Source organism: Pollachius pollachius (genome assembly GCF_949987615.1).
Source record: "Pollachius pollachius genome assembly, chromosome: 10".
NCBI lineage: Eukaryota > Metazoa > Chordata > Actinopteri > Gadiformes > Gadidae > Pollachius > Pollachius pollachius.
This window is the reverse complement of record NC_136943.1, coordinates 11,182,195-11,206,140: the sequence shown is the minus strand read 5'-3', so window position 1 is coordinate 11,206,140 and position 23,946 is coordinate 11,182,195. Positions and strand designations below refer to the sequence as shown.

Below are 23,946 nucleotides of genomic sequence, written 5' to 3'. Positions count from 1 at the left end.
GGGGGGGGGGGGGGGGGGGGGGTGAAAGTATGTCGGCAACTTCAGCGAGAAAAAATACAGACTGTCATGTCATTTGGTAGCCAGCGTCGCGCCTCCCCGCCTCTAGATCTCGGCTGCCGAATGGCGAATTCGCTTTAATCTCGCGTTGCCAATCCCACGAGACAACCAACCAGATCAGTACAGGTACAGCAGCCTCGGAGACACCCCCGTCTTTTGAGGTTTTTGAAAGTTTTTAATCATAGAAGTGGAATGCTATGGTTTGGTTATTCTTTTTCTATTCAATATGTAGTAAATTGAAGGTGGACAACTTAATCAAATTGATTTGTAACATTTTATTATTGTTTTACGATCATTCATCATTGATTACTGGTAACCACACACAAACACATTACAGGCAATTGTTGGCATACACATTACAAATGTAGGATACATAAAGATACGATTGGTATACTTGGTAGGCACATATTGACTTCCCTAGGCTATATACTACCAATTTTAACAGACACAATTATGGTTAGGTTTTTGGCAATGCGATCTAGAAACCATTGATTGAATACACGGCATTTTTTTTTCAGTGTTCTACATTTAATGGATCTTCGAACACTAAGTGACAAATCATTTAAATTAAAATCAAATGAGACCGTGGAACGTTGGGTTGGCGTTCTGACTGCGCAGGATGAACATCAAGAACAGTGTCAAACTTTATTATCTCTGTCTTTGTCAGTTTCTTTCTGCCTCATTATGACGCTTATATGGTCGCTCTCACATGGACTCGAACTCATCGATGCGCTGCTTCGTGTTGCCCTGTCGGATCTGACGGAGGGTCTTGTATTTGTCTCGACCCGCCTTGACGTTTGCCGCGTGGATCAGGTCGTTCGGGGTCTTCTTGGTCTCGTCTACGGCGCAGGCCAACTCAGTGCTCAAGAACTGATGGAGAGAGCCAGATGGAGCGCCGGGCCACGCGCGCGCGTGCACACGCGCGCGCGCGCACACACACACACACACACACACACACACACACACACACACACATACACACACACGTAAACCTCACACAAAAGACTGGATAAACAGCCCACCCCCCAAAACACATGCAAAAATAGGCATACTAATCAAAAACTTCTATTGTGTTTTTCTGTTATTTTTGGTATAGTCTACCACATTACAATGTTTCTTTTTTGGTGAGGAAGGGATGCAATTTATTTTCTTCATAATAGGACTGGAGGAAAACAGCAGATTCCTCTATACCTGATAAGGCAACATGGAAGGCCTGATAAAATATATTTTTTATTCTGTGCAAATATATAAGATATTGTTACATTGGTAAAAAGATTGGTTGGAAAGCAGGCTGCAAGATGCCATTGACAAAGGCAAAATATCCCTATTACTGTCTATTTACTTGTATATAATGGTACTCATTTTTTTGGATAACTTCTATAATGGTTAAAAGGGCCTGTTTATAATTTTTAGAGAAGGTCATGCACTTTGTATCTTTGCATTTACGGTTATTTTATTAACTTCACTGTTGTTCTATAAATAAATAAAATATTTGTAATTTTTAGTAATTATATTCTTATTCTCTTTGGTTCTTCCTCCCAAGTGTTGGAATTCCTAATTCCAGTTTCAATATTCATCATCATTATCCTAAAATTGGCATCATATGAAATGCCTAATGAGTCCTCCTTAGCTGATGCAGATATAGTTCCGATACATAAGGTTTTTTTTTTTTTTTACCGGCCAATCAATAGCTTATTACGCAGCCCTTCTTCCTCTTCACCTGCCAAACGGTAGCCTATACATCTCTCATTCATTGGCTCGTGTCAGGTACTCATTTTCGACCCGGTTCTATACCCCCTTACAAATAAGTAATTTATATTGTTTTATGTTTAAATATATCTAATGTGTGATTTACAGTATATACTTGTACGTGTAGAGCCAAACGGCCCAGACCTTGAGATTCTTGCGTAGCATCTTGTTCTTTTGGGCCTCGGTGACTCTCTTCTCCTCGCTGCGGTCCCGCACCATGTCCGGTGAGGTTAGCTCGGCGCTAGCCTCCGCGCTGCTCTCGTCCGTCTCGTCGTGCTCGTGCATGTGGCTGTGCACCGAGGCTTGGATGTGGACACCCATGAGTTTGCTCTTCAGATCCACTTCAGTTCGTTCAAGGTCACCCTCCACAGCCATTGCCTGTCAACACATGCACATTGGGGAGTTCAGAAGCCTCCCATTGTTGAAGCCACAGTGGTTTCCAAATGGAAGGTTTCTGCCTGGGAATGTTGGGAAGAACTCACCCTGATATAAACCCGTTTAATTATAAATGGGAACTCAATCACAGTGACTCTTATCAACAAGTCAAACATTTGTAATGAAGATACAATAATGAAGAATAGTCAAATATTTTGTTTTAATACAAAATGATGTTATAATATAATTATCAAACAACAAAAGCCGGATATAACTGCCAGTGCCACACGCACATGTGTTGGCACTTACTGGCAAACAGGCACACTTTGTGTGCCAAGAGCTTCCTTGCCCCACCCCCTTTTTCTTAACTTGACGTTAGCGCTGTCGCCACTGGTCCAATTTCTGAAGTTTTAGGAATTAGACAACGATGCGCTAAGTGATAGAAAACCTAACTTTTTTTCGTAGTTTATTTTCTTTTCTACCAAGGTCTCAGTGGAGTCACTGAGCTCATCTTTAATTCATTCATCATCACTTAACTTTTTTTGCTGATGCTCACCCTTGTCTGCCACCTCTTTGCCTCCTCGTCCTTTTTTTTCTTGGCATCTTCCAGCTTGGATATTTTAGAGGTAAGCTCTGCAAGCTCCGTGGCCTTCACACACAAATGGGGGACAAGGGACTGATAAGAGATCCAGGATTTCAGATAAGGTTTTCGGCTTAACAATGTGTTAATTTATATGCAAAAAAACTTCAGATAATTCTTTAACTGGGAAGGGGAATGAGGTATGTGAACTTGATCTAAATATATAAGTAACCTGTGATTTATGTGCGAAAAAAGAAAAGAGAAACATTTCTTCAGAGTCTTGTGACTTCTCGATATCTTTGGAGTGTGTGGGTCTTAATGTGTACATTAAATGTACAGAGTTGGGCAACAGCACCAGATTCTCCTGGTTCTTCAGCTGCTGCTCCGACTGGTTCATCAGCGCTGCCTTGGCCTCCACCGCTTCCTTGCGGTCCTTGTCGAGACGCTCAGCCTCCTCCTGAGCAATCTTTCTCTCCTTCTCAAACTCCAGGGCCCTCCGAGTCTGCTCCTCCAGCTCTGAAGAACACAAACCATCCAAGGTTTCATCACCACACACACACACACACATACAAAAGGCGTTGTGCGGACACAGATGAACGAGAACTTATTGACTCTACACAACAAGCAGATATTGTTTCTAAACTACCATTCATAAAGAGATAATTACCACTGAGACGGAAAATTCTGAAACCGAGAGATGTTCCAAAAAAAAGAAGAAGCCTGCTTTGTGTCTTTGCATGACACTGGGGAAAGGAAGATGTGATTTAGACTCATTTGTATTTGGATTCTTGTCATACCGTCCTGAGCTCTCTTTGTCTGCTCCTCAATCTGTCTCAGTCTCTCCATCAACTCCATGGTCTCCCGGGCAATCTTCTCAGTTTCCTTCTCTGCGTTCTCACGCTTTTTTTTCTCCTTCGCAAGCAGAGCCCTGACAAAATAATTAATAATTGCAGCCAAAACTTTTTCACAGCGCATGACGACTTTGTGCAAACGATACCTCGACAAAAAAACGGTAGAGTTCCCTCGTCCTCACCTCTCCATTTGCCGTTTGTTCTTCTCCTCCTTGGCCTGGGCCTTCATCTGCTGGACCTCGATGGTGTCTGGCTTCCTCCTCCTCATATACAGGTCGTGGTTGCCCATGCACAGGGCCAGGATGCGTTTGTTGATGCGCAGCCGTGGAGCGTAAAAAACAAAGTCCTTGGAACAAAGGTACAGATGAAATGACACAGGATTACAAATTTGACTGGTGCTCAAATACATCACCGGCATCACATCCTTTAAGTAACTTATTCAGACACTGTGGCCATTAAAGAGATGTATGTGAGACCTTATTTGGCCCGAGGAGTTTTTAAAGGTGGCGGCATAGCGGCAAACAAGGAAAAGTCGAAGTACCGGGGCTTTCTTGTCAATTGGCTTGATGACAAATTTCTTGTCATTAAAAGAGATGTTTCGAATTTCACTCCATGGAAAGCCAATCTTTGGAGTCATCCTGGTGTTTTATGGAGACAGAGATGATGAGCTCATTGAAATCAGACACAATAGCTTAACCATGGACAGTGCTGCTATATGGCTTTGCCAAATGGTTCCTACTTGTCCGTCTTGTCATATATGTTGAGGCCGAGGGCGTCTACACCCAGCCACAGTTCGGATCCTTTCTTGTTCTTGATGTTGAAGTAGTTGACCCCGTACATCTCAAGGTCCTGGGCGATCTTCAGATATTCCACCATGCCATCTTCTCTGTGGAGTAAATTCTCCAGGACATAAGACCACAGGGATGTTTACCCAGCAGTGTGTGTGTGTGTGTGTGTGTGTGTATGTGTGTGTGTGTGTGTTTGTGTGTGTGCATGTGTGCACGCAAGCTCTTCAGAGCTGTGTTACCTCAGCATTCCCTTGTGTTCCTGGTGCCAGACCTGGATCCGTTCCTCCCACTGACTGTTGTTGAGCTTGTGTTGCTCCAAAACCCTGGTTTTCATCACAAAAACAAACAAACAAACAGATCAATACAGCATCAATTTAATCTTGAAAAAATGAAAACAACAAAAACAACAACACGTGCTTAATAAATAAAAAACTTCTCAGAAAAATACTACCTTAATTGATATCAATTATTTAGCAAGCATGAGGTCACCTCTGCGGCAGTAGCTTCTCTTTTGCCAGGTATCCTGGGATGTGATAGTCCTTTCTGTAATCCCCATGTTTGGTTTGAACTGCGTAAGAGGCAAGCAGCACTGCGGTCTCCGGTGGGCAGTAGATGTCATCATTCAGAATGCTTTCTTTAACCTGAAACACATTACAGGCATTTAAACAGTACATCACAGATACGCTGAGTTTTATCAATTACTCTAGCAAAACAAATGTGAACATGAAGTGGCTGTCGCAGCAGGCCTCTGCAATTATAGTCCATTAAAAATTAAATTAATATCAAACACAGACACAGACACACACTTCTTTGCTTATGTGTGTAACGGCCAATTCAAATGTGTATGCGTTGTTGTTCTTTTGACTGTGAAAAGGGGGGAACGAGTGTTCTTTGGTGCTCGCATGCAGGCTGTCACTCATAACCTGCAGGAAGAAGAGTCGCTGCGTGGCCTCCTGAATTAGCTCGTCGGCGACGTCTTCCGGGTAAAACTTGCCTCTGAACTTGATCAACAGGGGGTTTTCCCGCTTTACATCTTGTGCCGTTACCTGGGATGGGGATTCCCTCAGCAGGGCGACAGTGCGATTTTAATTAGGCGCTAATGAGCCTCGGGGGCTAATGTGCCCCCATGGTCGTAACAATCACTAAGGGGAGCGGGTATGAATAATAGCATGATGTAAGGTTTACAAAGAAAGCATACATGAACTACACCCATACCCGCTTGTTGAGTTTGAGCCAGGTGGAGAATCCTTTAGTATCCTGGAACTGAAGGCCGAAGAACCAGGTCTCTCTCAACCCAATTGTTTTCACTATCTGATTCCACAAAGGAAACACAAAATGAAATCCATGAAATGGATCTCGTTAAACGAGAATTATGGGGCGCACGTGATTGGAGTCAGGCTCATGGGCAGGCCCATGCAGCGGTGTAGGCCTACCTGGTCAAAGAGTTGCTTGCCGGTGGTGCTGTGGAGGATAGCGAACTCCAGCTCGGCGTCCATGGTTGTAACGCGAACATTTATCTGTCAGAAACACATTGAGACAGAGCAATGGGGAGGGTCCCCGACAGGTCAGGCCTTGTGTGCCATGAAACACAAAAGATAACGGGTGCAGATGCAGAACAGTTCTGTGACATAACAATGGTTTGCTAATAAACTAACTTTGCCTTCCAACTTTGACACATTCCTTTTGATATATTTTTCACAGGTAAATGACCAAAAAAGCAATACAAGGGGTTCCTTACATTCTTCTGTTCAACCAGGAGCATCCAATCGCAAGAGGTTGGTGGGGACTACAATCAGAAAATGAAGCCCACAGTTTAGTTGCGATACATTCACGACTGAAACCATGGGGTTCACAAAGTCATTTACGATTGGGTTCCAGTGATGAGACTCTTTGTTTGGCGTTAATCTTACATGCATCTTTTTTAAACGCTACTCGCTGTTGTTCTTGTTCATGACATAGGCCTAACCATTTCAAAGTGTGTGTTGAAGTAGGCTTATAGGCACATGGGATTATATGCTTATTGCGTACTTTGTCCTTCATACATGATTGTTACTTTAATTGTGGTTAAATGTGAGATTCCAGAGACACAACACATTCCCTCTCTCTACTAATAATATATGCTATTTGTGTTAATTTTATGTTCCATTCATCCAAAACAAAACAATAAATAATAAACAAATAAAGGCAAGTATAATAACGGTAAGTGATTTACGTACAGAAAATAATACAATTCATGTATGATGTACTGACAACAATAACATGCACATGACAATGCCTCTGGAAATGAAAGAATATAATACAATACTGTTAGCTAAATCTCCATTCCATTGTTGCTTGACAACATAAAAAGTACAACTTGTTTCAAACCACAATGGCAACCAGGGCCAACTAGAGTAACAACTATTATGTTTAAAAACGGGGAGAGATTTTACGAGTCTGTAAACAACCGTGGCAACTGCAAGTGGTACACAACTGCAGGAATGTTAAAGTAATTAATGTCATCCTATGCAGGCATGAAGGTTAGAATTTAATCAACCTAGGTATGAGATACTATTTCAGTTTGAAGTATAGAGCAGCTCCAGGTTCATCCTGGGGCTGCTCAATAGAATTTAAAAGGAAATGTTATCATCCCTGCAAAGACCATGAACCTTTCTGTTGGGTAAACTGAAACACTGTGACCAGGAGACGGGACGATTCCTTACTTTTTTCTCACACATTAAGGAGCATTAAGAGCTTGTAGATGGTTAAACAGTGCAAATTGTAACGGCCTGAGAATGGGACTGAAGATTGCCAAGAGTTTGGGGTAATGTTTTAGCTTTAACATGTGACGACAACCCTCCAAAGGGGTATTTGTAAAATGATGTGTTAAGCAGCGTTAAAAAATATTAATAATAACAATAGGTCACAATCATAAAAAAAAAAGTGTGTACTACTACTACTAATAATAATACTAATAGAGATGTTTGACACGAGATGTTTGATTAGACATTTGAGATCACTGTGGCACTGTTTTGCCCAAATACTCTGCAACAAAGTAAATAGGAACACTGTTTCACTTACAATGCCAACACAAAACAGATGCAGAACAGAAACTCTGTAAGCTTAGACGATAACCACATGTTGTTTGTTCCAGCAAAATTCCTCATAATAGAAAAAAAAGTTAAAAAAATATATATTCAAAGCCTAGTGTGCAAGTTCAGCCGCCTCACAGGCCTAAGAATTACCTCAGCCGTGGCTCAGAATACCAGGTAAATGTAAAATACGGTAAAGATAAAGATTATATTAGGAAACAGTATAAAAATCATACTTACAATCGACATTGTATAGCTTTTATCTTCTATACCTGACCCAAACAGGTTCCCAAAGTGGCCTTTACGCTGCAGAGTCATATGAAAGTGCTTGTGATGCCTGCAAGGATTATAGACTTGTTTCAAATGGACCATTGTGTTGCCCCCAAGGCTTTCTCTTGGTTAATCCAGCGATACCTCTGGAGCTAGGGCCTGATCCTACACGAGTTTATCGTCAGACATCCAAGAAGCCATGTGATCTGACACATAAACTATTTCTGAGTTCTGGAATGGGCTCATGCCATTGCACTTTCACCAACAACAACAAATAACAAGTCTAACCTTAACCATAATAAAATTATGTATATATAAACTAGGCCTATAGGCCATATTACAATAATTATCCATCATACAACGGATGGTCGATTTATTAGGGCACACAAAGAAAATGTCTTCACAAAGCAACTTCATATTTTATTTAGTCATTAGGGTAATAACAGCCACCATTAATGGAAATGTAATAGTTTCTGGAAAAGAACAGAAGGAGGTAGTATCAAAGGGCCTGTGAGCTCTGATGTCCGAACGGAGGTCACAGTATACGTGCACCATACGTAGCCCGTTCCCCTTCGGCCGTGCGCGCCTCCATGCGCGCACACGCAAGCTATTGTGTTTTTATTAGGGCCATACGGGGAGTCTGAGTTTGACAATTTAAGGTCTCAAATCATGGCGGAAGAGCAAGAAATCATGTGCAAATTAGAAAATATATTAGAGATAAGGTAAGGACGTTACTACTGAATGCAATAGAATACGTGGAGGATATCGGGTGGCTGGATGTTTTAGGAAAACAGCCAGGACCAGCTGTATGTCGCTAATCGGCTAGAGCAGCCTCTTGGCTCGGCTTTTGTTACTGGCTAGCTAATGTTAGCTGGGTTACAATCTCTCCGATACCGTTATAGCTCTGATTTTTAAAAATGGTTTGCCCAGGGCGAAACTGGCAAACGATTGTTTATATCGTTTAAGGAAGTGCAAAAAAGACGCTGAAACTGTAGCTGGATCTTCTGGTCATGGTTGCCCCTGCATTTCCAGATGTTTATCAACGAGTGCCAGATGCACTGCTCTGCTAATGTTGCTACGGGTTAGCTCGACCACTCCAGCGACCGAGTCGTGTAACAGTATTTCATTATCTAGTTAAAGACTAAACCTTTGTACGAAGGTCTGCTCCATGGACGTTCCTGGACGTGGTTTTCAATGACATAATCTGAAAAACAATGTTTTCTAAATATATTTTGAAAAGAAGTCCCATCTCACGCGATGGTGTAATTTCACCACGCAAGATACGCGCAGTATATTAATACATCATGTACAATTGCTATATTACGTGTCCCAAAAAAAAAATAATATATTTTTTCATTCCCTCCCCTATCATTTGTATTGCTCCAACGGTTTGACCTGACTCCTGTCATCCTTTGTTTCTGCCTTTGCCCTCCAGGAACAAAACCATCCAAATGCAGAAGATCAAATCTCGCCTGAAGACAGAGTTTGACTCTCTGGAGTCTGAGGAGAAGCACCTGAAGGAGTACAAGCAGGAGATGGACCTGCTGCTCCAGGAGAAGATGGCCCACGTCGAGGAGCTGCGGCTCATCCACGCTGATATCAATGTGGTCTGTAATACTCATACATGCAGATTACGTTTTAAGGAGTTAAAGATATTGATATAATGCAGGATTTTCTAAATTTGTATCATCTCTTTCTGTCCTTTTTTTTGCCCCCCATAATAAAACATTGTGTAACTATTTGACTTGCTGCATAAACAGTTTGACAAAAAGGACATTTTGCTATTGATATTTTGAATGGAACAACCTGCACCTATTCTTTTATACATTGATGAAATCTGCATAAGAAGATGTTTTGTCTTTGCCAAAAGGGCCAATATCTTAACAGAACATTTAGCCACTGGGTTGACAACTGCAGTTCGTTTTTACCAAAATGTGGACAATGGCAATTGTCATGTCAAATGTTAATAATTATTTCCGGGTTGATGAATAGTCAAGACTCACTTCCTCCTGAACAACCTTGTTCGTACCATCAACTCCTGGATGTTATGCTCACGTGACAGGGCACTCAATTCGTGTTCCAATAATGACAATGTATTTTATATATTATAATGATTTTTATAATTAGTGATGCACCGACTAATGATCAGGCGATATACGCCATAATCACATGATCGGCCGATTCGCTGGAAATTTGCAGATCGCTGCGACAGGCCTTCATTAGGTTCAGTCACTGAGACCATTAATGCTATCCTGCTTTGACATAATTCATCTTTAAATTGTCCTGACTCACAATAAATCATTAACCATATGCATAGCTTTTTGTTGAGCTATGTTACAGAATGCGAAAACCAGCCTGCATCTATCTGGGCTTCTCTCTCCTGTATTTAACCTAAAATAGTATACTTAACTAGCCTTGGGTGGTATTCACGGTATTACGGAATACCAGGGTATTAAGAAGTACGTAAGGTATCATATTCAATACTTTCAAAAATACAAATGCTCCTCTTTCTATCAAGCCTTCTCCCGACTCTTAATACTATGAATATCTTTTTATTTTATGTGGTGTATTTTGGCCAAGTTTGGAAGCAGGTTATTTAATAAAATAGTCAGTGTATTTAATAGTATACTATATTTAGCAAAACTCTCTTAAATAAATGCCTATGCGTTACGTGGTTGAATACCTGGATAATAGTTCTACGCCGGCGGCAAAAGTACAAATTGAAGGATTACCCATGTACACCCCTACGTTGGCGAGCCCACAATGTTCATTAACAATCCAGACACACTGTAAAAGGTTTTCAACCATTTATTCTAGTAACACACATTATACAATAATGACCCATGGAACTGTCTTACTCATTATTTGTTATCTAAAGCTTAGATACCACCATACACATGGTTAGTTGGATTTAGTCTGTTGTTTGTGTATTATCCATAGTCTATGCTGATATTTTCCGTTAGAGCTCCTTTCCTTAGTGCGTGAGTGAGTGTGTTGGCCTGACTCATACCAACACTCATTCTAATTAACACTCATCCCACTGATTACTTTTTCCTTTGTCAAAGTTGTGTATAATTTCTTTTACATCTACAATTCTACGCACGTTCAGAAAACCATGTGGCTCCTACATGCTTAATGAGTCCAAAAAAACTAAACCCTGTAGCACTCTGTGTTGACACACAGTCGTGTCAACAAACAACAAAGTTTCCTCCCACTCAGCAAGTGAACAATAACTTTCACACAATGCAGCACTGATATTGCGCAAACTAAGAAACTTTATACGATCGTCACACCATGAAGATACATCACAGCAGGGGCGTAGGAATGAGTTTAACATTGGGGGGGACACGTATCGGAAACCTGACAGATCCGGTATAATTTTTAGGTGGGACAAATGCGCCTGTCTCCGATATTGGAGGGGACACGTCCCCTCCGTCCCCCCCCGGTTCCTACGCCCTTGCATCACAGTGATATATATTTCACCAAAATAAAAAATGATCGGGTATCGGATTGGCTGATCACACATTACAAAGATCAGTATCAGCCCAAAAAACCTGATCGGTGCATCCGTAATCATTATATTCATATGAATAACAATAATAAAATAAAGAAATGAGAGGGGCAATCTAGCCAATGAGGGAAAGGGGGCGTGGCCTGGAGCACCGTTGCACTTGAATGACTTGACTCAATGAGACTTATAAAAAACAGCCAGTGGGCCTATGAACCTATGGGTCATCATGTGCTAACGATTCCTGTACGTTCAGATGGAGAGCACCATCAAGCAGTCTGAGAACGACCTGAACAAACTGCTGGAGACGACCCGGCGGCTGCACGATGAGTACAAGCCCCTGAAGGAACACGTGGACGCGCTGAGGATGACCCTGGGCCTGCACAGACTGCCCAACCTCAACGAGGAAGAGGAGAAGCTCTCCCTGGAGTGAGTACACACACACACACGGCAGAGCCTCAACCATGTAAACGGGTCACACACCTGACGAGCCACTGGGCGCCACGTCGGGCAGCGTAGAAGATAGACGAAACAAGCCAGACAATCAGATTTTAAGGTTTTGTTCTGTGTTTAATATAATGGGTCCCAATGTATCCCATGCGATTCGTGCTAAGGTACCAATTCTAATATGTTCACATTCAGGGCCGTCAAGCGTTAAACACCGAAGTTGACAGAGCATCTCAGACATCATGAAAAAAACCTTTAGACGATATACCTTTATACTTTTCTGCTTCCTTTTTTAAAAAAATGCTGCAGCAGCGATGACTTCGGTTTATGGATTCAACGATTATAGATTTTGGTGGTAAGAGTATAGGAATAACCACGGACGGTTTCACGATTATTATACAGTCATTTATTTCACAGCACTACGGATGTATAAAATCTCATGAGCATCCTTTAATTAGAGATTCCATTGTATTTTTCTCCACAACCTTCCTATTTTTTCTTACTTTAAAACTATTGATCTAATTTTACATGTAGCCTTAAAGTAGGTAAAAGAAGCGGGTGTTACTAATCACTGCCCTTAATTGGATCCCATGGTACAACGGTACTACTGCTGGAGGTCTACATCGGTGCAACCATCAATGGTCCCTTGAACCTCACAACGTCAATATAGATTGCTTTTGATAACATGAAGGTGTGCAGTTGTAGAGTTTCGTTTTGGACACCAACCTTCTACCATAGAGTGATAGCCTATTTTAGGACTCCAAAACACAACCACTCCATCATAAAACCCCTTATCCACGTACAGCCATGCGCTTCAATAGTTTATACAAGGATTAAAGGTAAAACTACTCCAGTATAATTGAATCCTCTAAATACATAGGATATTTTAGTGAAAGGACGCAGTATATGCTCGTCTTCATTAGGCTAAACAGGTTGAGTGGATTATATACATGTATATAATTCCTCATGCATCCTGAATATAATACATTAATGTAACCCTGTTAGATTTATGGGGCGGGAAATTTTAGTTAAGTTAAGGGGCTTGAACGGACTCCAAGGTCCCATAGCAAAGCTCAGGGATGCCAATGTCCTATATTCTAGTGGTCAGGGTCTTCCAGCAAAGGTTCTGGGTTTGACCCACATCACATGGCTGTTGCCTGCTCTCTGATTCAGCTGAAGTACATCAAATCAATCTTCCTTTATTCAAGGTCCGATATTAATTTGCCGTAAACAAACATTGGAAAGTATTCAATGATAGGTGTGCCTGAGCAGAAAATCTGTATGAGGCAGAAATGACACAATGTTGGAAAATACTTAAATAAGTAATGACACCAAGATCCCTTTCAAATTAGTTCTTAGATAGTCTTCTCAATCACAGAGCGAAAGCTGAACTGTCTTCGTCTTCAAAACGAAGGCATATTAAATAGCCCCTAGGTTAGAAAAAAGGAGCTGTGCTCTGCGATGAACATCAGCTCCGTCTGCTGTGTTGAAAGGCTCTTGGGTTCGCAAAGAAACAGAATGAAAGCAGCCAAGTTTGACACTGCACTCTCAACTGGCATGTGACCCTTGAGCTTTGGTTTGTGCAGACACAGTCACACCTACCTGTTAATTCCATGTGGGCCTAACTGAAAACAGTCACACAGTCACTCTGGTTTAAAGATTCTGCTTAATGATTTCACTACGTTCATTAGTTATTGTAAAAATATCTTCTTGACTTTTCCCTGCAGACTTCACTGATTTGGATGGAAGAAATCCTGGTTTGATTTAGCGTTGGGTAGATTGGTTTTTATTATTTAAACCATTTGAGTGCTTGTATAAATGTTCATATATAAAGCAATTCAAATCAAATCCACATCTATAAAATAATCTACAATCATTCCTCAAATAAAAATACATGAAACGGCTTGAACTGAAGCACTCAAACTGGTTATGCTAAACTGCTTAAACCTCCCCCACACCGCTTGTACAAACGTGACCCGTGTGTGTGTATGCGCACAAAGTACAAAGTTACACAGGGTGATGAAGACACACGTTTCATGACATTGGGCAACACAACCTTAGCAAACACAAATAGCATGATGATTAATAGGAACATAAAAAGAATGTTGTTGATGCTTTTGCTGTGTTTGTGTGTCTGTGTTCTCTAGCCATGTCCAACAGCCCTTAAAAAAGGGCAATCAAATCTAAAACCCGATAGATGTATCCATTAGGGTAATCCACCTCCGTACCTACTGCAACAATGTGCTCTATCAAAGTCGATAAATCCAGTCCTACGATTGAATGTAACGTAATCTATCCCCCCCCCCCCGATCGGGGAGACAAGGGCCTGGCTGCTCTATTATGCTACCCTATAATCCCCCTGCCTTCACACAGTTCTTATTATAAATGGCCCACATCAGCAGGTTAACAGCATGGCACGGCGGGATGTTACACCTCAAAGGTATAGCAGCATGGGGTGGAATCGCCATGCAAAAGGTTGTACTTGCGAGTTGTCATAGAGTCGAAACATCCAGCGAATCTGGGGGAGAAGGTTCCAGAGGGTCGGGAACAGGGGTAATGGGAAACGGAGGGCTTGTTCTGATTAAAAGCCTGGTGGCTGAATTTGGATCCAGCTGAAAGAGATTTAGAGCATCTTGACTGAGGCACGTGAAGAGGCAATTACAATTATCGAGATGGGAGAAAGTCAATAGTTTGAATCTGACTTTTGCGATATTTCTTAGCCTAATGAATCATGACTGGACGAGTTTAGTAACACGAACGACAAAAGTAATATTCTGATCTTATTAACAAGACTTCCAATCTTTGGTGGCGGCCAAGCAATCAGGAGGGAGGACAGTGGATTCAGGTTATTGGGTTTGCAGATAAATGCTCTGAGCTGAGGACACATGGCTATTAATGCAGACATTAAAATCTCTATTTGTCAAGTAAGGCTGAAGCCAATTCAACACTCTACCAGAAAACCAGTAGTAGCTTCAAGGAGTGCTCAGGCAAGCTTCTGATGGCTGTGTTGTTCTTTCTCTCATTCAGCTGAATAAATACAAACCACAATGTTTTTTCATATTCATCCAGGAAAATATAATTTCCACGACAGAACGCTTTCATTGTTTCTCCTTCTCTCGTCCTTCTGAATTAGGGTCAGGAGCAATAGGATGTATGATGCCAATTTATGATGCCAATTTGGATTTCAAGATTAAAAAACACGTTTCATCTTAAGATATACACATATGTACCGTATTCCCGCACTATAACGCGCACCGGATTATAAGGTGCACCTTCAATGAATGACCTATTTTAGAACTTTTTTCATAAATAGGGCGCACCGGATTATAAGGCGCATAGCATAGAAGATACTGCAGTCAAACGTTTGACTGGGGATGCGTTATGCATCCACTAGATAGAGCTGTGCTAATTGTATAGCTCGTCACGCGCAACGCAACTGTGAGGACGAGTTGCTGCATTTAGCAGATATAAAACTGGAACCTTTATGACAAAAAAGTAAAACAATTACGCAGTTCCAAACCTTAGATTTTTTAAATATCTTGAATGATACAAAGTAGAGCATCGCACCCTCGAATCTTGTAGTGTGGCCAGTCTTCCGCCCGATTTCCTGGCTCTGTGATCGTATAGTGTGACCTTCCGTGAGTAAGCGCAGTAAAATGCTGTGTGCACTGACTACGATAGCCGTAATTCTGCAGGCGGTGTGGCTTTATCGTAGTCGTAGTGAAACAATATATTATTATTAAATTGTTTTTATTGGTTTTTCATACTGAAACATTTTGACAGAGCGCCGTTTACAACCAGTATGGATCAACCAATTGATCCATATATAAGGCGCTCCGGATTATAAGGCGCACTGTCGTTTTTTGAGAAAATTACCGGCTTTTAAGTGCGCCTTATAGTGCGGAAAATACGGTATAAACATAACAAATAAAGTGTATGTGTATATAAATATATATACATACACACGTGTCAAGTAGGATGTCAAAAAACAAAAGCGCCTTCTGTTTGGAACTCCTTCCACCGCGTAGGTGGGGGGGAAGTTTCGTAATCTTCTGGGAATGTCCTTCCGCAGCTGGAGAAATAGATTTCCAGATGGTCCAGGGTCAACATTGGCAACTGCAGTGTATATGGTCCCAAGGGGTGTTGGCTGAGTTTGGGAGTGACACTTTCAAGAGGGATTGTAGCTGCCTGCGCACGTAATTAAAACATAAACAAAATATTTATTAAAGTTGGCCGGCGTTGTCTCCTACGCTAAAAAATAAAAGGTGTGCGACCAGCGGTATTAACAGTGATTTTCTCACGTTTTGGAAAAGCCATTGATGGTTTTTTATTTGAACCTTATCTGAAACCGGAAGATGGATATATCCAGTGTCACTGCTAAGCGTACAGTTTCCCCCCTTTTTTGTTATTGTACTGGGTCCCAACACTTTAACTCTTAACACTTTAATCTTTATGGACTGCTAAAGGTTTTGTAGCTATGTCACATTTCAAACAAACATTTGTTCCATACAAAAAACGTTTTTGTTTTGTTCTGGATGTATGATATAGGACATACATGACATGTCATAATTCACCCAAAAAATGTATTTCACAACACAAAAAAACAAAGCTTGTTTCAAGGTACATGCTTTTGCCACGTGGAGAAATCTTATTTTTTTAAGGAGAAAACTATGCTTCAGTCTTAAACCTTTACAGTGGGCTAGCCCAACAGGAAGCAGGAGCTGTTGTATCAGCTCCCTATCCATTCACTGTTTTACACATCACAGCTCCACTCTTTGTAAAGATACTTTGAGAGGCTGATGTTGGGCCGGTCTGGCATAAAGTTAAAGGCTGCATTTCTTTCCCAAGGCTGCTTCTGTCAAAACACACACACACACACACACACACACACACACACACACACACACACACACACACACACACACACACACACACAATGACTACCTTGATTCAAAATTGTATTTCAAAAAAAGGAATTGTGCGATAGGGACTATTGTGCGTCCCTATCGTGGTTTTTGCTCTCTTTTGTAGTCACTTCTCCCTCCTCCTGCGGTCTCTATATGCAGCCCAGATGGGATAATCTCAGCTTCGATGCGATTCTAAAACCTCCATTAGAATCACGCTCAACTCGGCCCCTCTCTCCCTACTTTCAACAGTTACTTTGAAAAGCAGAAAGCCGAGTGGCAGAAGGAGCCACATGAACCCGCCATCCCAGAATCCCTTGCAGCGGCGGCGGCCGCAGCCCAGCAGCTACAGGTCTCCAGGAAGCAAGACGCCCGCCAGACAGCCACCTTCAGGCAGCAGCCTCCCCCTATGAAGGTATGCATGCACACAAACAGTTGTCTACCGTCCATCAAGGCCATCGTTAAAGATCACCTGGACCCCACTTATCAGCCTTCAGAGCGGAAAATCTGTTTCCACTATCACAAAAAATTCAGTTATATTATTCCTGCTCCAAAGTAGTAAAAGCAATATATCGACATACTGACGTCTTAAGAACACTCATAACTCAGGGCTTAGTTATGAGTGCAGAAGAGGACTCCCCCTGCTAGGAGTTGCCAGAAGGTGGCTGCACAGAGGAAACCACGCAATGATGGGTTTGTTTGGATAAAGTGTTGATGCCTTTTTTAAGTTTCCTGGCAGATATATGTGCATAACAAGTTGGTAGTATCATTAATCATGTTTTTAATGTTAAGTCCAAGTACTATTTTTTTAGTACTGCTAAATGCCCCCAACGTTAGAACGTTAATAGTGATGTAATTTACTTTTAAAAGCCTGGTCCGTCATTGCTGAGCGGAGGTGTAGGAACCTTAGTAACTTAAGCCCCTACTCTGAACTGTGCGTTCTTAAGCCACAAGTCCAGTGCGATTCTTGATAACACCAGGCCCAGCATTAAACCATCCACTTATTGACCGCCATACCCCCCCCCCACCTCCCATTTCACCTCCCCACAGGCCTGCCTCTCGTGCCACCAGCAGATCCACCGGAACGCACCCATATGTCCCTTGTGCAAGGCCAAGAGTCGCTCCCGCAACCCAAAGAAGCCCAAGAGGAAACCAGATGAATAGGTGTGCCTCTCCTCTTGGGTTTTCTGTTCATGTTCAAAGGCAACAGGTCCGGTACACCGATTTTATGGGTCAGCAATGGATATTTTCTATTTGTTTTTGTTTTTTAGGTGAAGCCTGACTGTCTCTAAAAAGCTGTTTCCATAATACAGTTTTAGCAATGAATATACCACATAACCTGTACTAACGATCTGTGTTTATATGTAACCATAACTGTGTATTAGGTTTACTTGCCATGGACTGAACTGCTGCCAAAATTAAAGAAAGAAGGAAAAAATAAAACTGTCGTAGTAGTAGTTGTGAAGTATTGCTCATATTGTTGTTTATTCACTTTAAATATCTTTTTCAACTTTTTAATTTAACTGTTATTCGAAAGCATGTTTCTATGGATTACTGTCTCGTATTTCTGTGACCATAGAAAGACCTCAGTAGGTTTATCGGACATGTTGGATTAACTGTAATGTTGTTTAAATGTTTATGTCGTACACGTGACCACAAACTGGAACGTGAGGTAAAAAAAGGGACTTATATGCTTTGAATGGTGTTGTGTGTTAAAACTTTAATACAATACAAAAAAAAAAAAGGCTGTTTTGTACTCAAATGATTTGTAGATGACGTTTGTTGACATTCCACAGTGTTACAATTATATCTCCAGCAGGAGTCCAGGCTGTAGATGTTACATTTAAATCCCAAATTTGATATACAAACCACTATACGTACCATTCTCTATGTGCCTCCAATAAAATAAAAAAAAGTGCTTTGTCGGATTCACTCCGCACAGACCGTCCCTGATCGTATTAGTTCTGTGCCTGTGATGTCTGCAGCTATCTGAAAAGGACAGCAAGGTCTTGCAAAATGAGTTCCTGTTGCGTTTTTTGTCAGGGTCACCCCTCATCTCATCTGTTGTCAGGGCAACCCTGTGTTCCTGATTTGTCGCCATGGCAACCACAGGTTGCTGTGACCTGCATATCACTGCCTAGTACTCCCTCCCGAAATCCAGTGAGTGGCATAGAAAGGTTTTGGAAAGGCTTTGTGCCAACCCGACCAATAAGCACATGCTGTCCTGTAACACAATAGTGAAATGCCTTAAATATTATTTCATTCATTAAAAATAATTGATTGCCAAGGATACGGTAACCTGGGTTAACTGCCACGCCCCATTGGTTAGTAATGCTGACTGTTGCACAAGTGTAAAGTCTGTCGTCCTTCGGCCTCAAGTTGTGTCTTCTTTCTCCTGATAAAAGCGTCCAAGGCCAGTGAAGCCCGGGCCTCTTCACATGCAGTACAGAGAGAAGGGCAGTGTAGTTCCACCTCCAAAGCCTGTCACACAAAAAAAAGATTAACAATAGGGCTGCATTATGCAGAGAAAGGTCATAGACTTGCTAAGGTGGCTGAATTTCATTGCAGCAAAATATAAATGAGCCCAACAACAGACTGACCCGTCTCATCTCCTGCACCAACGTCTTGTGCCTTAGCAATGAAACAAGTCGAGTAGGGACCAGCTGGTTTTCGGGGCCTTGAGACATGAGATTGTGGGAGGTTAGGTCACTCTTCCCTGCATATCTCTCTCGGTTCGGCTGTCCAGAAAGTGGGACGCTGTACCGTCTGTGATCACTCGCCATATCCTCCACTCTTACAACTTGCTTGCCAAATCCTATCGGGTTTCTTTCGGTCCGGTCTTGTGCATTGGGCTGGGAAACGAGGCTTCTCGCCTCCTCTCTGTGTTTTATGTGTTTCTCTCTCTTCTCTCTTTCTTGGCGTGGGAGGCACGGTGGAGGGCTTTTGGAAAGCTTGCTTCGGACACTTAAAACCATTCTGGTATAATAGGTTCGAAGGGCCTCCTCCTCCATCTTTAATCTGTTACTGAGGGGCAGGACAGGAAACCCGTTGGGGGCAGACGTTTCACACTAAAAGCATAGACTGTTTTGCCAATTGTTTGTTGACATTTCTTCTTTTATTGTTTATTTATAGTCGATAAGTCACTAGTTCCCCCTGGCGGTGACGGGGAGCATCAATACAAGACCAACTCCAAGGCATTTATTTGAAAAACCCTTTCGTTCATCCTAAATCCCTCATGTATAAAGTCACTCATGTTTATACCTGCTAACAATGTATTAACGGTTTTATTTTATAATGTAAAACAACATATAGCAAACAATATAACAATAAGCCAAGATAAGTAGCCTGTGAAACTAATATTTTACCAGGATTCCTGGGCCATCTGCTGAAAGAATGTTGTCCGGCAAAATCTAACACCTTGGGACGGAGGGACGGAATAAGCTTAAGTGGGCGGGTTAGGGAGAACAGCTGATCGCAAACTCCTCGTGAGAGGGTCTATAAGGGAGCTATCGACAGCTGACACCTCCTTAAACGGCTTCCAAATATTCCTAGTGTGAATGAGGCCTGAGTGATACCATTTCCCCCAACTCTCCATAAGTATATTACTTTCACAAGATGCCATCATCTCATGTTGGCATCCACCTCGATGGTTCCTGCTGGCTGAATACTTTCCAAGGCATTGTTTCACCTGACAATAGTTGGGTCTGAGCTGTTCGCATATGCATTGTGATGCTCTTTGTTACCCCTTTTTTATTTTCAGTTGTTGTCCATTTGTTCTTGTGTTTCACAGTGAATTTGATGAGTCACAGTGGGTAAACAGCATTGTCTAACAGGCCACAGATTGAAAGAGTGGCACAAGTTTTTTTATCACCTTTTCTAATTTTAACCCAGCCCCAACTCTCCAAGAATGGAAATCTAACCAGGCCCATCTGTGACCTAAAATTAGACCCCAGCCCCCCCTAACTCCCTGCCCTTTCTGGCTCTCCACACACACACACACGCACACGCACACGCACACGCACACGCACACGCACACACACACACACACACACACACACACACACACACACACACACACACAGTGTGTCCTGATATCCCCAGTAGTCTCACACCCTGGGAAAGAATCACCAGAGGACTCTTGGTTACTTTCACGTTCCAAATTATGGAGTGACAAAATAAATGATTACTCCCCATCTGATTAACACCGTTGGCAGAGACATTGGATACCTGGGAGGGCAAGGTATGTAACTGACACATTGACAGACGCATGACAATTGTATCGAGCGGTTGTGTCCCACTGTGTCACACCTTTTTGTTCTCTAGAGCTCAGAGGAGCTGGATTCTGCATGTGAAAATGCTTTGTGAAATTTTATCCATCAGAATTGATACACTTACTTCAGGGATTGTAGTGTTTTTTAGTGGCAACAATGTTTTGAATAACACATAGGGCTGTTTACTGATATTTAAAGAGTCACAGTTAAAGTTATGTGAGGCAAAGGTCGGTTGGCGATTAAACAATGGAAGAGGTAAACAACTCTCTTCCCAACCAAAACAACATGAAGGTTTGTGATGATGAATCTAGTGTCATTACTTTATATTTGTATTCTATTTCGGGCATATTTGGGATGTTTTATTCCAACAAACAATGACTGCTGTTGAAATGTTCCTTTTAACATGTCATTGATCAACAAATAGGAGTGAGGCATCTCTTTCAAGGATGTAAATATCGGGGTTTAAAACCTTACCCACTACTAGCCTAGAGTATCCTGTGTGTGTGAGTGTGTGTGCGCGCGCGCGTGCGTGTATATGTGCATGAGTATCTGGGTGTGTGTGATGGTCTACTTCAACCAAATCATGTCTGTCTTCCACTGTAGATGGGACAGCGTTGACGTGCCTATAGCGTCCCACCCTATCCCCCACGTCCCGTCGCCCCTGCCCCGGGGTACCTATCGGCGGTACGGTCGACATGAGTCTGATGGACATCTCCAAGATCTTCTCCCTGCTGCAGCCCAGGGAGGACAACGACGAGGAGGGCCAGCTGTGTGAGGAGATGAACCATGCGGTGAGCGGGGACGACGCGGCCCTGCTCGCCCGCCTCCTGGCCCAGGAGAGCTACAGGAGGTGCATCAACTGCCGCAGCGGGTGGGGGATTCCCCTGACGCCGCTCAGGGCGGCGGCCTCCCGAGGACACCTCGGGTGCCTGGAGGTGCTGCTGCAGTACGGGGCGGAGGTGAGAACCACCAGGGGCGTGGAGAGGGAGCGGAGGTGGTTACTGGAGGTTGTTAGTGTTAGTTATGTATGTGGTTGAACATGTGCAACCTGTGTTGAAAAGGCTCACCTTGAACCTGACTTGTTTTATTGCCACAGCAACCGAAAGGGAATAGGGGCGTTCTAGCACTGTTCTGACATTATCTACTAGGACATTTGTGTAACTTGGTTAAAATTGACTGACTCCATCTGAAGTGGACGTGGTTTACGTTATTTTGTACAGATTTGACACGATATTGTAAATATTTGCTCAGAAAACAAGAAAAAATAGGATATAACAACGAACATCCCAAGAACAGACAGACAGCCGAGGGTTGTTCTGCTTACTGAGCCTAAAACACTGGAAGGAAACTTTCTTTCAAGATAAAATCAGCTGCTACGACATTGTGGCTCACAGCATTGTTTGCCACCTGCAGGTGGACAGTCTGGATGTGAAGGCCCAGACACCGCTGTTCACAGCAGTGAGCGGGAAGCACCTGGACTGCGTGGAGGCCCTGCTCAAAGCGGGCGCCGACCCCAACGGCAGCCCTTACAACAACAGCTCCCCGGTGCTGACCGCCGCCCGCGAGGGGGACGTGGAGGTGCTCCAGGAGCTGTTGAGCTACGGCGCCGAGGTCGACGCGAGGTCCAAGGTCCCCGAGTGGGCCACCAACGCCACGGCCTGCAGGGGGCCCCTGTACATCTCGGCCGTGTACGGCCACTTGGACTGCTTCAAGCTATTGCTGCTCCACGGGGCCAACCCCGACTACAACTGCACGGACGAGAAGATGCTGGGCCGGATCAAGCAGCCCAAGACAGTGTTGGATATGTGTCTCCGGTACGGGTGCGGCGTGGAGTACGTGCAGCTGCTCGTGGACTTTGGGGCAGACGTGTATTTGCCCACGCTGATCGTTGACAAGACGACGAAGCAGAACGAAGCCCTGGTGTTGCTGCTTAAGGAAAGAGGTAAGACGTCGGTTTGTGTGTAGGCTACGACAGAAAGTTAAGACTTTTCACGGTTGATGCGACAGGCCATTAACGATAATGGTTTAACATACAGGCTATATATATATATATATATATATTTTATCCGTGCATTATATTTGTTACAGTTCACCCCAAAACTCTGATGTCACAGACCCGGATAACGATCCGAAGACACCTGCCTTTCGCCAATAAAGAGCCAGTCATTGAACGCTTGGACATTCCTCAGATTCTCAGGAAATATCTGAACCATGTCACCTTGAATATATGAAGTGTGTTCCCGTTGTTTTGATCATGGATGGATTGCACTGTATTTGTTGTTATGTGTCGGTCATGGATGATGTGGATATTTACACATACCTTAGATGCAAAGATGTCCCACGAAATGAAATTATGTTTACATCCGTATTAGTGGCCTATTATTATTGCCTTCTATATTTATTAACATTTATATCTATTTTTGCTGTGTTCTCACTGAATTTTCTTTTTTTTTTCTTAGTGTAACTTGCAATAATACAAATCGGCGCTTGGGTGTGCAAGATCGAGGTCAAATACCTGTAACACCATGCTCTACCGCTAGAGATCGGAATAGCACTACCAATTATGGGCTTCTGGTCAATAATAACACCCCACCTATAAAATACCCTCCTGGCGGTGATATTGCACTTTCCCACAAATTTTCACTGTTCAGAATGTATGCATTTTTTTTAGACTTCAGATTTACTATCAGATAAATAAAATATCAATTTTGAATTTTACATTGTTTTGTAACTATGCTGCCTCTTTATAGCAGCAGGCATCATTGTTTTGGTAACTTGTTGACAGTAATTTGTGATTTGACGGTTTTGATGTACCTCATACTGTATAATAGGTTTTACAGCTGTACGCTGTAAATAGCCATGTAGCGCGGATATGATGTCAAACAGCAGGAAACCTGGACAATATGTCCTGTCCACCATTCTAATCTAAACCCATGCTACATACAGAAGCTTGTATTTATGTATGTATACTTAATGGTATATGGTATATGGCTTCTTTTTTATTGTGATGTGACTTACTTCAGGCTATAATACCAAAACAGCTATGTATATAGAGGTTTTATTTTCAACAAAAGT

General features: G+C 42.5%; 3 protein-coding genes across 3 annotated transcripts; 2 read left to right on the top strand and 1 right to left on the bottom strand.

Moving 5' to 3' along the window:
- Nucleotides 1–577: 577 nt before the first annotated feature.
- LOC307081217 (moesin-like) lies at nucleotides 578–5,896 on the bottom strand (the record flags this gene model as incomplete). The annotated part of the gene is made up of 13 exons (XM_079744310.1): nucleotides 578–927; nucleotides 1,951–2,184; nucleotides 2,738–2,830; nucleotides 3,117–3,277; nucleotides 3,559–3,689; nucleotides 3,795–3,958; nucleotides 4,154–4,250; nucleotides 4,352–4,498; nucleotides 4,640–4,723; nucleotides 4,890–5,041; nucleotides 5,324–5,446; nucleotides 5,616–5,711; nucleotides 5,834–5,896. The coding sequence occupies 13 exons, from the start codon at nucleotides 5,894–5,896 to the stop codon at nucleotides 763–765; spliced, it is 1,710 nt and encodes a 569-aa protein (XP_079600436.1). The 3' UTR covers nucleotides 578–762.
- Nucleotides 5,897–8,356: 2,460 nt separating this feature from the next.
- On the top strand, nucleotides 8,357–19,053 carry zc4h2 (zinc finger, C4H2 domain containing). The gene is made up of 5 exons (XM_079744513.1): nucleotides 8,357–8,463; nucleotides 9,177–9,348; nucleotides 11,506–11,678; nucleotides 16,853–17,015; nucleotides 17,651–19,053. Exons 1-5 carry the CDS (start codon nucleotides 8,411–8,413, stop codon nucleotides 17,762–17,764), a joined length of 675 nt encoding a protein of 224 aa, XP_079600639.1. The 5' UTR covers nucleotides 8,357–8,410; the 3' UTR covers nucleotides 17,765–19,053.
- Nucleotides 19,054–21,566: 2,513 nt separating this feature from the next.
- Nucleotides 21,567–23,102, top strand: LOC307082052 (ankyrin repeat and SOCS box protein 12-like; the record flags this gene model as incomplete). The annotated part of the gene is made up of 3 exons (XM_079745473.1): nucleotides 21,567–21,830; nucleotides 22,285–22,813; nucleotides 22,960–23,102. The coding sequence occupies 3 exons, from the start codon at nucleotides 21,567–21,569 to the stop codon at nucleotides 23,100–23,102; spliced, it is 936 nt and encodes a 311-aa protein (XP_079601599.1).
- Nucleotides 23,103–23,946: the final 844 nt, after the last annotated feature.

What these genes read in the sequence shown, in the direction of transcription:
- zc4h2 (XM_079744513.1), top strand. Translation starts at nt 8,411, where the DNA reads ATGGCGGAAGAGCAAGAAATCATGTGCAAATTAGAAAATATATTAGAG. An exon ending in GAGGAGAAGCTCTCCCTGGA is followed by an intron (nt 11,679 to 16,852) that starts GTGAGTACACAC and finishes TACTTTCAACAG; the next exon opens with TTACTTTGAAAAGCAGAAAG. An exon ending in AGCAGCCTCCCCCTATGAAG is followed by an intron (nt 17,016 to 17,650) that starts GTATGCATGCAC and finishes ACCTCCCCACAG; the next exon opens with GCCTGCCTCTCGTGCCACCA.